The sequence below is a fragment of the Oreochromis niloticus genome, linkage group LG1, assembly GCF_001858045.2.
Source record: "Oreochromis niloticus isolate F11D_XX linkage group LG1, O_niloticus_UMD_NMBU, whole genome shotgun sequence".
Classification (NCBI taxonomy): Eukaryota; Metazoa; Chordata; class Actinopteri; order Cichliformes; family Cichlidae; genus Oreochromis; species Oreochromis niloticus.
In genome coordinates, this window is record NC_031965.2 from 17,418,737 (window position 1) to 17,433,855 (window position 15,119).

General features: G+C 38.8%; 1 protein-coding gene across 2 annotated transcripts; it reads left to right on the forward strand.

Annotated features, from left to right (window-relative positions):
• The first annotated feature begins 973 nt into the window (after positions 1-973).
• On the forward strand, positions 974-14,295 carry dync1li2 (dynein, cytoplasmic 1, light intermediate chain 2). 2 transcript variants are annotated; one of them, XM_019357683.2, is made up of 13 exons: positions 974-1,159; positions 1,912-1,985; positions 2,417-2,533; positions 2,666-2,896; positions 6,370-6,533; positions 7,790-7,883; positions 8,042-8,177; positions 8,310-8,421; positions 8,555-8,614; positions 9,168-9,212; positions 9,331-9,448; positions 10,048-10,176; positions 10,968-14,295. In XM_019357683.2, the coding sequence occupies exons 1-13, from the start codon at positions 1,074-1,076 to the stop codon at positions 10,982-10,984; spliced, it is 1,383 nt and encodes a 460-aa protein (XP_019213228.1). In that variant the 5' UTR covers positions 974-1,073; the 3' UTR covers positions 10,985-14,295. The 2 variants fall into 2 exon arrangements, with proteins under 2 accessions (XP_019213228.1, XP_003445753.1); XM_003445705.5 differs by having other exon boundaries at positions 1,074-1,159; positions 10,963-14,295.
• The last annotated feature ends 824 nt before the right edge of the window (positions 14,296-15,119 follow it).

Here is a 15,119-nt window from a genome sequence, read left to right on the forward strand (position 1 = left end):
AGTGTTATTATAATACCTATACTGATACTGGAAAATCGGTATCGGTGTTAGAATCAAAAATATTTTTGAAAGCAGTTAACTAACAGCCTTGGAGACCTTTAAAAACTCAGTAAACATGTCAATCAAAGCCTTTTTTTCAGGCAAGCTGTGATAACAAATTTTACTAAATTAACAAATCCTATTACTATATGTTATTATTTCATTTTGTTAATTTCCCACGTCACAAAATCGTTTCGGTTCATTTTATCTATTAATTTTTCTGAAATTCTAGCGTTTATTTTATTTTAGTTAACTGGAATGCCCGTTTTTCCACATCTAGTTTTATTTTTATATTTTGGTTAATCGTAATAACCTTCGTGATGAGGACGGATTTCTGAGCAATAGCATCATCTACTGGAGACCTGCTAAATACCACTATTGTTGGACACAAATCTATTTACAATAATAATAATAATAATAATAATAATAATAATAATAATAATAATAATGATCATAAAACCCCTGATCAATCAAATAGTATAACTTATATTTTCACTTTTCACTTTAAAACTTCGGTAAAATAAGTAATACTTATATTTTTTAAAATATACACTGATTATGCATTTGTTGCTAAAAATGAGGAATTATAGGTAAATCAACACCGAATAGTAAGTGTAAATAATAGAAACCAGTAAAATGTTTGAATTATCGATATAACAATGTTCTCCATCAGCTGTTCAAAGAAAGAAAAAACTGCCATTACATCACTTACTGGAACGTGGCCAGAAGGACAACTAGATATTTTGACCCCATGTAAGTGCCATAAAAACAGTCTGATCTGTGCAAACTTTTTTACACTCATATATATCAATACAAGTTTTAGTGTATTCAATAACGGCGGTCCTCATCAATAATAAATATTAAATAAAATAATAAAAGCACATTACAATAAGTGAAATAGCAAAGGAGAAACACGGAGTTCCGGCGGGCCGCGGCAGACGAAGAATGTAACGCACCCTTGGCCACTCGGATGAAGGCGGTGCTACTGGTGGCCAAGCAGCAGGGCCTTGCCTTTGTGGTTGTAGAAAGAGAAGATGGCTCCCGTTTTGGAGAAACAGCTCCCGGGCGCAGCTGGGACAGGAGACAACAACAACGAAGAGGAAGAAGGGCAAAATCTTTGGCAAGTCCTGCTACTCTTTTAACGACTTCATGCCTCCGCAGGGCCTTCTCAGAACTGCACAGCCGCCATGGTTCTGCTTTGTCACTGCCGGTTTTTCCCTATCAAACACCGGCCCGGCTAGCACCAACGTTAGCACTAACTGAAGCTGAGCGGTCAGTCTGTTAGCAGATCAGCTAGCGTCAGCTAGCGGGTTTGCTGCTGCTCCTCCTGATGTTAAGCTAACATTGCCTTGTAGTTACCTAGCAGGGGAGTTTTACTAATACAGTGAACGTTAGACGCTTTCCAGGGCGCCATTCAAATAACTAGTAGCTTTGATAGTTTATGTCAAGATAAGAGCTAAATACTAGTTAGCGTCTTGATGCAGGATACAGTAAGCTAATAGTAACGCTAGAAACCCGTTAACTTAAAGAGAAATGCAAAACACACACACACACAAACATGATAGCGTCTTTAGATAACAGTTGCTCGTCGGGAAGTTCATGGATTCAGGATTGAGCTACTTGATTCTGTCGTACCGGTCAATGGAAATGAATTATCATTTCCTGTTTCTGTGCTGTCTTGGAGTCATCACTGGACCGGCTCAAAGAGTCAAAAGTGATCGTAATCAATGAAGTTAAGGTGTGTCCAACTAGTTACCGGTTAACTGTTTTGACACCACGTTTGATTGCTCTGAGATGAGGAGCTACTGTCAATCTGATCACAGTCAGTGTGACTTGTATAATAAAATCTACCTGTATTTTTCTTATCTGTAGGTCCTCAATACTGAGTGAAGTTTCAACTAGATCGAGTTCAAAATTGCCATCGGGAAAAAATATCCTGATATTTGGTGAGTATTGGTTACTTGTGTGAAAATCGATGCTTCTGCAGTTTATTTGTGCTGGTCAACCCTGAGAGTGAGAAAAGGGCAAAGCAGCTGCAAAATCTAATGATTGCACGTTTCTGAATTGCACTTTGAGCTGCTTAACCTCCACCCCGGGCTGAGGTTTGAACTAAAGACAGACATAATAAACAGAAGAATATAGGGTATTTTTCTTGGGTGGGGTCACATTTATTCAAACAGGCCCTCTGAAAATGTGAGAAATGCTGCTTCTCATCAGGCAGGTTTGTGTGAGAGAGTGTAGCCTGTGGAAAGTCTAGATATCCTTCTTGAAAGGAAGGGAAATGTATTAGTGCATTTTTTTATGTCTTATAATTTGTTGTTTAAAAATTACATTAATATAATCTATTTATCTGTATCATGAATAAAATATTTTGCAGGTGAGGATGGTTCAGGAAAGACGACACTCATGGCCAAACTTCAAGGAGCTGAGCACAACAAGAAGGGGAGGGGACTTGAGTATCTGTACTTAAGTGTCCACGATGAGGACAGGGATGGTGAGATTCACTGATGAACCTTGAATATGGTCTTTGTCATTAATGTGCAGGAACCTTTAAAAAATAGTTCCACTTTAAAACTGATTATTATCAGTGCTTGTGTTTAACTAGCATTTTAATTTCTTCTTGCAGACCTTACACGCTGTAATGTGTGGATCCTGGATGGGGACCTATACCACAAAGGCCTTCTTAAGTTTGCTGTTACTGCTCAGTCGCTACCTGACTGTCTAGCTATATTTGTTGTGGATATGTCACGACCTTGGACCATTATGGAGTCGCTGCAGAAGTGGGCCAGTGTCCTGCGCGACCATGTGGACAAGCTCAAGATTCCTCCTGAGAACATGAGAGAAATGGAGCAGAAGAGTAAGTTATATATACACCAATAAAAAAAATGCAAGGCTTGCATTTAGAACCCCCCCCCCACACACACACACACACACACACATACACATATGTGCTTGATCTAGCTTTACATTCATACCTGCATTCATGCACAATGTAGCTTATAGAGTGAAAAACTAACATCCCCTGAAACCTCAGCGTTACAAATGTGTACATTTTGGTCAAGTAGCTGGCATCGGTCATGGTTGATCATTTCAAAAGACACATTCGGATTGTTAAAATATCAATAACTAGCATACCTCCAAATAGATCTTTGTTTTGTTGAAGCAGATCCACGTATGGAAATGGCGATTTTTTTATAATGTGGTCATTTTCCTTCATATATCAAAATGCAAAAATCTGACTTGAACTGACTCTTTAAGGCGAAAACGTAAAGGAAAAAAACAAATGTGCCTAAAGCATGCCATGGTGGATGCAATGGGAGTGTTACATAATAACTGCTGGACTCCTTGCTTATTGGTAGCATTGAAGGCAAGCACTGTATGTTATTACACTTTGCTGAGGTGGATTCTAGGTCATCATCAGAGAGGCCCATGATCCTCAGCTGTGTGTTCTTGCTGGAGGCAAGTTCTGCAGATCAATGACTGTGATGCACTCAGATGTTGTTCTCTTGTTAATTTTAGAACTGGTCATCTCCTGCTTATGAACGCTTCTTTTGTATTTGCAAAGATTGTTGGTATTCAGATAAGTTTATTTCAGCCTCCAGGGTTTACCCAATGTTCTTGTCAGCTCCCAAACTTTGCCTGCTGCTTTTGCTCTTAAAAGTGCCAAAAGAGATTGGACAGAGAAGTAAAACTGGTTATATGCCAGATGAGTTTGACAGCACAGGTTCAGAGAGATTCTCACTGTGTAACATGCCAATACAAGTAGCCTTGTCTGCAGAAAAACGTGTGAAAAAGAAAAGAGAAGCTGCTCAATAACTGATGACTAAAGCGCACTAAATTGCTTTCTGCCATTTTGCCCAGTAATAATTGGTTTAATGACTTTCAGTTAGCCCACATGTTAAGTTTGCTTTCGCTTTGAGTAGTAGTATTGGAACAAAATTACAATTGACTGATATAATGTAGCAGAAAGCTTTCCTACCTGGAATTTAGACCTTATACCCTGTGTGGATTGCTGTTTTGTGACTACTGTTTTTGATGGTGGTGGTGTTGTGTTTACTATTTGGTCCGTTTTGGGTGACTGACTTCTTTTTGTCAGACTTCTCTTAACATTTTATTTTGATGATCTCTGTCCAGTTTAGCCAAGGCCTCTCATCGAAATAAAGGATCTTCTGGCATGTAAACGATAATGTAAATAGCAGACTGGTGAGGACTAGTCAGATTTTGAACGTGTGACCATGAGTGTTTGAGTGAGAGTCAGACCGACAGACTGGAAGTGTGTGAGTGGCTTTTGTCCAGGGATTCTTGCAGTCATCTTGCATCATGGTTTCCTCCCCTCTTACAGCAGCGTCACGGACAGGAAGGGACGTAACTCAAAATTCAGTGGGCTGGACGTTCTGACTCGTGCTCTGTTCTGCTGTAAATAAAGTAGGCTGGCTGCTGGAATCATCTCAAACCAAATAACAGGATAAACCTACTGCTTCTCTACCACTTGTTGAATGGAAAACTATTTGCGTCCATGACTGCTGTTAGTAATAGGCTTGTTTAGCTGCAGTTGCAGTAATTATGTTTGAGGCAGGTTTTGTAGCTAATAAACAGTTGAAGAGCATTGTAGAGCTCTAGTTTGACTTAACAATAGCATCCAAGACCAAATGTTATTAGATGAAATTAGGCTGGCCATAAGACTCCTTTATTTAAAGCCGAAGTTGAGCTTTCTCTTACGTCAAGTGTATACCTTTGAATTTAGAAAGAATATATACTGACTGATGCTTTTGCAGTGCTTAAAATGTAGTACATTTTAAAGTATTTGAAAAGTCCTTAATGAAGACCGCTAACGCATTTTGACCTCACCCTTGTTTGTAGAACAGATAAGTAGGCCTTAGTGGGGCAAAGTCTGTCTCTTTAATGTTTTTATTTTAAAGTGACAGTCCACCAATCATCTCTCCTTTCAGCATCAAATGTTGCTGTTTTGAAATCACTGCTAAATTTCATGTTTATGTACATGCTGCCCAAAGTAATACATATTTTTTCTTTCCATTTACTTAGAATATTCTCAGCCTTAAGTTTTACCAAATAACTTTTACGTTTTTTTTTTTTTTTAGTGTTGCAAACAAAGGAAAGTTGAGATGCGGCTCACATTATCTCGGGTGTTGCATGCATGGTTGTCATAAAACTTCAAGCTGCCTTAAGTCAGTCTTTATTTGTCCTTCCTGTGTTCTGATAAAATCAAAATGTTTAGTATTGCTGTCTTTTCTTATCTTATCTATGCCTTTAAAACTAAGACTTAAAAAACATTGTCTTTATATATGAAAGCATTAGGGGTTTGGGGCTTGAATCTATCTTTTCAAAGTCTTCTAGTATAGGTCAAGCATAATGTGAACAGCATTCATCATTGCTTTGACCAGTGTGTGATCAGGTCTTTTTCAATAAATTTACTACATTTTTGTTATTTTTGGATCCTTTGGTAGTCCCATTTAGTCTATGAACTTTTTGTGCATACGCGCTGGATTTGTGCAGTTGTGCATCTTAAGAAGGGTTCTTGTAGCTTTTCAGACCAGTTCTCATCCCCTGTATAAAATTCTTTGCCTGAAAGTAAAGTGCTTGACTAAACACCAAGTCAATCTGGCTTTAGCTTTTGAGGAAATAGGCCATGGCTTCCTGCGTAAACCCCCCACCACCCTTCACACTGCAGCTTTGTAAATGTCTGGACAGCTGGGGTCAGCACAACAGGAAAATAAAGGATGTCTTTTTCTGTCTTTGAACAAGGCATGTTATTTAACTGGAAATGTAACATTGCAATTTTCTTTCTGTGATGCTACACAATGTATACACGGCAGTGACTTCTTGTGTGAACATTTAAATTTAGACTGTCACTAGGCAGACATAGTCTTATCCTGATATACCACTAAGAAGCTTTATTTGTGTTGACCCTATGATCTAATCTGAGGAACACAGTTTGAGGCCTTGCACAACAATTAAAACTGTGCTATAAAACAAAGTTTATAGTGCTGAAGAAGCTGCAAGTGGCTCATTGCTCTTTCCAAAGTTCCAAGCAAAGATAATGTGCACCTATAAAATACTGTCAGTGCTACAGAGTCCCTGAGGTCAGAGCACATTTGTCACCGTAGTGTTGTTTATATTTTAGGGCTTTTTTTGTCAGTGCTGAAGTGCTAGATGCCAGGTGAGGAGAGGGAAAAGGAAAGAAGAAAACAGTAGATTGAGACACTGAATACTGAACTCATTTTCTTTCTTTCTATAGATCTGGAGCTTTGGTTTCACTAATACTCATTTTACTCTTTTTTTTTTTTTTTTTTCTTTTTATTTGTCTTCTAGTGATAAAAGCCTTCCAAGAGTACACAGAACCAGAGGATGCCACCCCATCCTCCCCACAGAGACGAGCCCCAACAGCAGGAGAGGAGGAGGACGTTGTGTTACCACTAGGGGAAAACACACTCACGCACAACCTGGGCATTCCAGTGCTAATAGTTTGCACAAAGGTAAAAACCTCTTAAACCTACCAGAATGTCACATTTGAAGCTGTTTACAAATGTTGCTATAAAAAGCTTTTTAGAGGTACTTGTTTCTGAGATGAGCCAAAACTTGGAATCTTAATGATAATTAATCTTGGTTATGTTTTATAACATTGTTGTTTCTTTTACTACACAAGAAGGAACAGCTGTTGGTCATCTAAAAAGCTACCTGTTATTTGTATGCGTGTCTGTGCCTCTACAGTTTCAGTTTTGGGAGTTAAACTTACCGTACCATCTATTTCCCCCAGCAAGGCTTTGATTTCTGTTGAGGGCATGGATCCATTTCATTCAGGAGCTTCTTAACATGCTCATAATTTAACTGTGTCCTCAGAAAAGTCTAAGGATACCTGTTTTAGGTTAAGCTATTTTGGACAATCTCTAGATAATGCCTGTGTTTGTGATCTATAGATTTTCTAAACTGGCTTTTTGTATCACAGCCAGGAGATCAATAGCTCCTTCTATTTAGGACTGAGTCATCTGCCATAAACAGGCAAAGGAAACCTTCTTTAACACCCTGATATCTGTTCTTCCCGCTGTTCTATGTGATGGGTTCTTGAATTCCCACACCAGTGAGCATATTTGGCTTAATATGTGGAGACTATCCCCACTGATGCATTTATCTGTGTTCTTACTTTAATGCTGTGCTTTGTGAGGCAGTATTTACTAATAAAAAGTTACCATTATACTTCCCTGTTAATCCTCTAGGCAAAGATGGGTGCTGAAAAGCACAAGGTAGCCATCAGCAGAGCTTCACATGCTAGCTGTGGCTGGAACATGGCAAATGTGCCTTTTTTTTATATTAAGTAATTTTTTTTTTTAATCATTGTGGCCTCTGAATAGCTCTTGTCAGAGGAAAAACTACTAAACCTGGATAAAATGGCTGCTCGATATCTCAAAGATATTTCAAAAGATTCAAAATGTCTTTGCTTCTCCAACCCACAACATCTCCAACTCTCAGAGAAAAGGTTATGAAGCAAGAAGTACATATAACAGTCTCTGCCCATTGCCTCCCAGAGGCAAGTTTTCGCCTACGTTCACAGGAGTGTACCACTCTGCTCAGTTATCTGTCCCTCAGATATCTGTTGTCGCAGATTAGACGGCTGGCCAAATGGTTGACTAACTTTAAAAACCAGTGTGTTATTTATTTATTTATTTTTAATTGTCTGCCACTAAAATCTTTTATTTCTTTAACTATATTAATAATTTTTGCTTCAATTCTTAAGTGTGATGCAGTCAGCGTACTAGAGAAGGAGCATGACTACAGAGACGAGCACTTCGACTTCATCCAGTCCCACATCAGGCGATTTTGCTTACACTGTATCCTTATTTTTAATGCACGTCTTTTTTAAATTTAATTTAATTTATTTTTTTTACTCTTGAGCTCTGCCATACCTTGAATTTCTGCATGTGGCTAAATATCAATTTACCATATATGACACTACCCCAACAACTGCTGCCTTAACTTAACTGAACAGATGGAGCAGGCCTGATCTATACCTCAGTCAAAGAGGAGAAGAACCTGGATCTGCTTTACAAATATATAGTACATAAACTGTATGACTTTCAGTTCGTCACACCTGCCTTAGTGGTGGAGAAGGATGCAGTGTTCATGTAAGTAAAACTAGTCAACCTTGTCCCAAATATTAAAACCTGTTTGTCATATTGTTGGCAAACAGTTTGCGCTGGCATCTGTCTTCAGATCTTTTCGAACAACAATTTAAAAGTCTTTTTCTTCTCTTTTAGTCCATCCGGTTGGGATAACGAGAAGAAAATCGGTATTTTGCACGAAAACTTCACAACAGTCAGACCCGAAGATCCATTTGAAGATTTTATCACAAAGCCTCCAGTACGGAAGGTATGAAAATGCAAATATTAACCAAACGTAAAAGTTACAAAAATGCAGAAGTATTCCAGAGCTTTTTGCCACTGAAGTCCTCTGTTCTTCTCCTTTTTAATGGCATTCTTGTTTCCTTTGCTCTTTTTAATAGCTGGTTCATGACAAAGAGATAAATGCTGAGGATGAGCAGGTTTTCCTGATGAAGCAGCAGGTAGATGTGGCCTCCTCCCCATTTTTCATGATTTCTGTCCAGCCAGTGAGCTTGATATGCATTTGTTTGTTGATTTTTAGTTTCTGATTTTGATCTAAGCAGGATCTCAAAATCAGGTCAAATATCTTTCACTGGTAAAAAAGGATCAGTCCTTTCTAACATATTTGTGGTGATCTGCTGCTTTCACTGTTAAACAGTGTTTTATACTGCAGCCGTGCTGATCTGAAACTTTCACATGACACAAAACATTACCCTCACTTCCTATTTTGTGAAAAAATAAACCAGGAAGACAATTTAAAAAAAACTTAACTGAAGTTGCAGGTTAGTATTGCCCAGTGCTTTAAGTTCCTTCTACTGCACTAAATGCCCCCTTTATTTATTTATTTATCTGTCACAGTTTTCTTGCATACATTTTTCTTTGATATATTCAGAATGAAAGAAGTTAATGAAATATGTTACCTGAAAATAAAGGATGGGGGAAACCTGTTGTTATACTAGTAATATAACAGTAACTGCATCTAACTCAAGCTTTTCTTCTTCTTTTCGTTTTTAGTCTTTATTAGCAAAGCAGCCAGCCACACCAACAAGAGGAGCAACAGTAAGTGTCTTAAGGTTCCTCAAATGTGAAATTTAATTTGTATTTTTTTTCTCTGGATAGAGAAACGTGAGCTTCTTTTGTTGGTGGCCACACTCTTATTCTGGTTCCTGTGTTTTAGGAGTCTCCAGGACGGACAGGCTCAGGGTCTCCCCGGCCTGGAGGCCGTGCCGTTCCGACAGCCGTAACCAGTGGCTCACCAATGGCCTCTGTCAAGAAGCCTGACCCTAACATGAAACGTACGTTTGAAAGGAATACAATTTCAAATGTCAATAAATGAGAATCACACTTTACACTCCAGTACACCCTAATTTCTGATGTTTTGTTACATGGACTCACGTTTGAGATAGAGAGGGTATTCAAGATTCTCTTTTGTCATCCATATTATTTGAACACTGAACAAGTTGTGAAGTACTGCCCTCTAGAGGTAACACTACAAGAATTCACATAATGGTGAAACTGTGCAGGTCACAAATTTGCCATTATTATATATACAGTAAGGGTTTAGTGTATTCTAATTTTTTAATATCAGTCTATTAACTACATTTAATAGTTTTTTTTCATGGTTTATAGAAACATAAGTCTTTCAAAATAAAATATTGTAGAATATTTTGTTTAAAAAGAAAAGAAAGATAAATAGTTCCCACATTGGTGCCAAACACCACTCAGTGGTGGGCAGTGAGGAGCTTTTGTCTTCAATTACACAAGAAAGACTTATTTTGGGGGGAAAAAAACAAAGTGGATTATATGTGTATTAATGCAAATAATTTATAGGAATTCATAGAAACGTATTTATAAACAAGTTCCCTTACACCCCCCTCTCTCATTTCTCCTACAGCGGGAGCAGCCAATGAGGGAGTGCTGGCTAACTTCTTCAACAGTCTGTTGAGTAAAAAGACTGGATCCCCTGGGAGCCCAGGAGCTGGAGCAGTGGGAGCTGGAGTGCAAGGCTCTGCCAAGAAAACAGGTACAACCTCTAATTCCAGTGCTTTCACCTCTGATCTCAGTGAAAAACAGAAGTTGCCGATTATTTAACCCCTTCTCTTTCATGGGTTAGCAGTTGATCTCTTACCAAAGCAGTAAGGATTATAGGATGCTGTGTATTACAGAGTGCGTGCACTCTAAATTATAAACACTTGTTAGATAAGCTGTGGACCATTTTGCTGTCTGGAGTTTTATCTCTACAGCCTGAGTGAGAAGGTTAAAGCAGGAGAAAAAAGTTGTCTTCTTTGACTGAACTTCTGACAGCTGAGGAAACTTGTGGCAGGCCTGTATTTATCATCCCACCCATCATAGCTGCATCTCACTCACAACATACCTTGTCCCGCCGCTTTTGAGCTCAATTAATTAATCTTTTTTTACTTAAGTAACATTTTTTTCTTTGTTATATTAAATGTAACAAAGTCAAATATTGGCTGTGCCATAGCTTGATTGTACCCAGTGAAACATGAGAGAAATGATTGCATAACTCATCTCTGCCTGAGAACACTAACATGCACTCTTTGTTCCAGCACTGAGCAGTGTTAACGTCTCTGCAACAGGATAATGCATGTTCCTTTTGTCTGATGATTAGTTTTGCATGTGTGCGTGTTAACTGTGGCAGCAAGCCACCAACCTCCAGCATGGGAACGCATCACCATTCAAACCCCATCCATCCATCCATCTGCTTGCCATAGAAAGCTGTTTTTTATGAGCAGGCGCAGAAGCTACAGGAGATTACTTTTGGGCTTTGTCTCCTGTCTTTTTTTCCAAGGGCAGAAGCCGGGTTTGACTGATGTCCAGGCTGAGTTGGACCGGATGACTCGCAAGCAAGACTCCATGGTTTCAGCTAACAACATACCACCGCAGACAGAGAACGAAGCGTGAAGGCAACAAAAACAGCTGCATCGTCCACTTAATACTCTGGAAAAATATATGTACATGTGAGCATAAAAAAAACAAAACAAAAAAAATTGACCAAATTCCTAACGCCTGTATCAGTCAGCACACACAGTGGTTTCACTGAATGAGATTCAAAGGTTATGAGAAGGTTGGAGAGGGAGTGGAGATGGGAAGAGAAAGAGAACATAAATGGAGGTGTTAATGAAATAAGTGCTGAAGGCTTGGCTTTTTCTGTCCTCTCTTCCACTGTAAATGTTATTTTGTAAGGGGATGTCAGTTTAGGGAAATGTGTGCACACTCCCTGGCAGTCAGCCTGACCTGCTGGGCTGAAGGCCCCCCAGATTCTGGGCTCATACACTCTACTCATAGGTTTAAGAGTGGCAATATACTGGTTCCTCTGGTTTCGCTTGTCATACTGAAGGAATTTGGTTGCATTTGGAAAAGTATTTAAATATATTCATTAACAAATTCAAATACTTGCAAGCATATGTAATATGTACAAAAAAATGTTGGATATGATACTGATGTATTTATACAAACCACCTCCTTTTTATTTCATGTTGTGCACCATTTATCGGTTTAAAGAAAAGGCTCATCGTAACATGTAAAAATGCCACTGACACCATGACACTAATATGACATGTTCAGTTAGCGGATAGCATATCATTCGCCCTAGTCATCTCGAAGGATTCTGTAAATATGAATACAAAAAAAAAATTATTCAGGTTAACTTGATTTTGTATAAAGCGCTTTTCTGTCCAAATTCTTAAGATAGCTTCTTTGAATAAAATGGTTGGGATTTGACAAGAAGTTAGAGGTCGCAGCAGAATTGCTTCTTTTGCTACAGGTGTGTATATTTGGGGGAGGGGATGGGGCAGCATCTTTCCTACTATAACTCCTAAGTGCCTCGCACAGTTAGCTGTTTGTGTCATAGTAGAGGTGCTTGTCTGCGCAGGAGGAAACGCACTTGTAGCACCATCGGTTCAAAGGTTTTTGTCCATTTCTCGTCATCCAAATAATTTATTTCGTTTTACTTTTTTTTTTAAATGTACAACAAGCCTGTGGTCTCTTCTATTCTTCAGAAATACGATTTCTGTGGCCTAGTTTATAATGTTTATAGATTGAATGCCTTCTTAAAAACTGTAAAGGCTGCCGATACTGAGAAGGAACCACACGATGGAACCTTCGGGTCCCCCAGACTTACTGTGGTTGAAACCACTCATTTGCAGCCAAAGCACACAGGCACACACACAAAATTATCTGCTGTGGTTGGAACAAAATGAGATTTTCTAACATTCAGTGTTGGACACCACTGTCGTCCTCTGGTCTCACATGTTTTGCTCTCGCTGTGTTTTGCATGTCAGTTTAAACATTCCCAGTTTCTACGTGAAGTAGCTGTAGAAACTCATCCCGGTAGAAAACCTGTTGTTGTTGTTTTGGTTCGGGGTTTTTTTTTTTTTTTCTTTCAGATCAGGTCTTTTGTTTTTTTCCGGCCCTTTTTAGTGCCCATTTAAGATGACAGCCTTTGCCTTCAATGTACAGCTAACAGTTTGTCACAGCAGGCACCCTGCCTTCACGGGAAAGCTCCTAATTAATTTGTGTGTCCTTAAAGGGTTGCTTAAATGTCTTATGTCATTTCTATGCTTTTTTTTATCAAAAAAATTATACTGTACCATATCAAGTTGTCTGTATAATATTTATGGTTTCATGATACCATAATCAAAATGAAATGTACATTTTCATTCTTAAATCTCTATACCAGGCCCTACTTAATCCAATGGATGGTGTATTTCAGCAACTTTTGCAGAATGAATGGCAAGTGATAGGAGAGCAGCTATTTGCTACAAATAGCCGAAAAAAAAGAAAACTGGAGTGAATTGGAACAGAACCAAAGATGCATATTATCTGCATTTGTAGTCATCCATAAGATTAACCAGCGGCCTTTTTTTGTTTTTCTTTTGTCCAACTCTTGCATAGAGCCCTTGCATTTCAAACCTCAGACTGGCCTATAACTTTTTTTTTTTTAAGTAACACCCTGTAAAATGGTAGAAATGTCTTTCTCTATTCAGCCGTGTCTCGAGTTTCAGCAGACAGAAGGGGGGGGCGTACCATAATTGTGTTTTGGCTGTTGAAACTGGTCTTTGAACACATTGTCAGCAGGTTTTTTGTTCAAACATTCGCTCTGTAAGGGAATAGCAGTGTAACGTCTGCTTCGTGCATTGTCACAGTGATTCAACACAGCAGTTCTGGGTTTACTTTGAACAAAATGAAGCTCTTATTGTTTTTACTTTGCTTTGTTTTTGTGACTGGTGGGGGGGAAACGTGCACTCGAGGGCCCGTTACCGACGTGGATGAAGCACAATTTCGGAACAGCCAGGAGCAGCACGGCCGCATTTTGGAATAAGCACTTTTCTTTGGACACTGTTGCTACAGCTGCAGATGCAGAGTGCATGTTTTTCTTTTTGCCTTGCCTCATTTAAGAATGAAACAAGATGTTAACATGCACAGAGAAAATGCCATTTTGCTGCTGAGGTTGTTAAATGGGCCCCTTGTGGTTAACTATGGAATAACACATTTCTGCTGGCAATATTGTAACTAATACAAATCCTCTAATAACCGCTGCCAGTACAGCTTTCACTGTAGATAAACCCCCATTTGTTTGCACATTTGGCGTTTTGGTCATGATTTGTCATTTTGTTTCAGAATACAGAGATTTCATCATATCACACTTATGTTGAAAAGAAGTTTGAACTGTAATTTGTCAACAATATGGCCACACTTGTTAAATTTGGCATTTAGCTGAGTGGAATGAAGTGCTCTCTTGCTGCTTGTGCTTGAAAGTTGGACTTGGATTACTTTTTGCTCCCAAGATGGATTTTTGTTTTCTTTTGGTACACAAATTCAGTGGAAAGCAACTTCCTCTTCTCATCATAACTGAATTGCCTTCGACCACTATCGACAGTCTACATCTATACGAGACTATGAGCTTCTGCTTCCAGTCCTTTTGTATTCAGGATATCAAAACATTGTAAGCACATGGCTGGCTGCACTTTTGTGCCCTGGGATAATTCAGAAGCTTGATTGTATGTCTGTAACACAAATTCTGTAGCCTTCAAGCTGCCATGCGGATTCTAGCTTATTATGCCGACAAAGATAAGGAAAATGTTTATCAGACCCCTGGCTTCAATAAAACCAAGAATCCAAACTTTTGTTGGCTTCTGTGTGTGTGTGTGTGTGTGTGTGTGTGTACAACATTTGACAGTTATGTGTCATGAGAAAGCAAAGGTTACAACTTTAAGTCACACACATCAACCTGTGAGGTCTACATACCCCTAATCCTAACCCTGTATTATAAGAATGTGATTTTTTTGGGGGGGGGCATTGGAAAATTTGCTTTCTTGATCCTCGACAATAAGGGGACAAAAATAAATCAATATTTCAGCTTTTATTTCACTCATTTTTTTAAGTGCTTCATTTATCTCTAAAACATATCATTATGATAACGTCTCACCATATTCAGGGTTACAACACACTCATACTGTAGTTGTAATTCAATGTTTCTCACCAGTCACATGCATAGAGTGTCGGGTTTTTTTACGTTTTATACCAAAAGTTATTTCCAGCATCTTTGAACCTCTGCAATTACCTAGGCAACCTTTAATGCCACTTAGCGCCACGAGAGAGCAGTAAAGTACGGGGGGCGCAGCACAGCTTATGCCCCTGAAAGAAAATTAGGCCTACCCTTTCATTTGTCAAAGTTAGACTAACTTTAAATATATGGTACGATTCCTAAACTGCATTGACTTCTTTTAAAAACTTGGTTAAACCAACCTGCTTTATACGCAGAGAATTGGCAACGCGTAATTTGAAATATGTCTGTATTTTGTATTAGACATTTTCACACATAAAACGTAAGAGGAAAAAAAAGCTATTTGGATCATGATGGTGATGTTCACCCTGGCAGAGAGGAACAGTGGGTTTTACACTCCATATAAAGACAAGCAGCCACACACTGTAATCCCCCTTGGG

Bases quoted from the DNA above. Each gene is read 5' to 3' on its own strand.
- dync1li2 (XM_003445705.5), top strand. From the start codon at position 1,074: ATGGCTCCCGTTTTGGAGAAACAGCTCCCGGGCGCAGCTGGGACAGGA. The intron at 1,160-1,911 runs GCAAGTCCTGCT...TCTTATCTGTAG, and splicing joins GAAGAAGGGCAAAATCTTTG to GTCCTCAATACTGAGTGAAG. The intron at 1,986-2,416 runs GTGAGTATTGGT...AATATTTTGCAG, and splicing joins AAAAAATATCCTGATATTTG to GTGAGGATGGTTCAGGAAAG.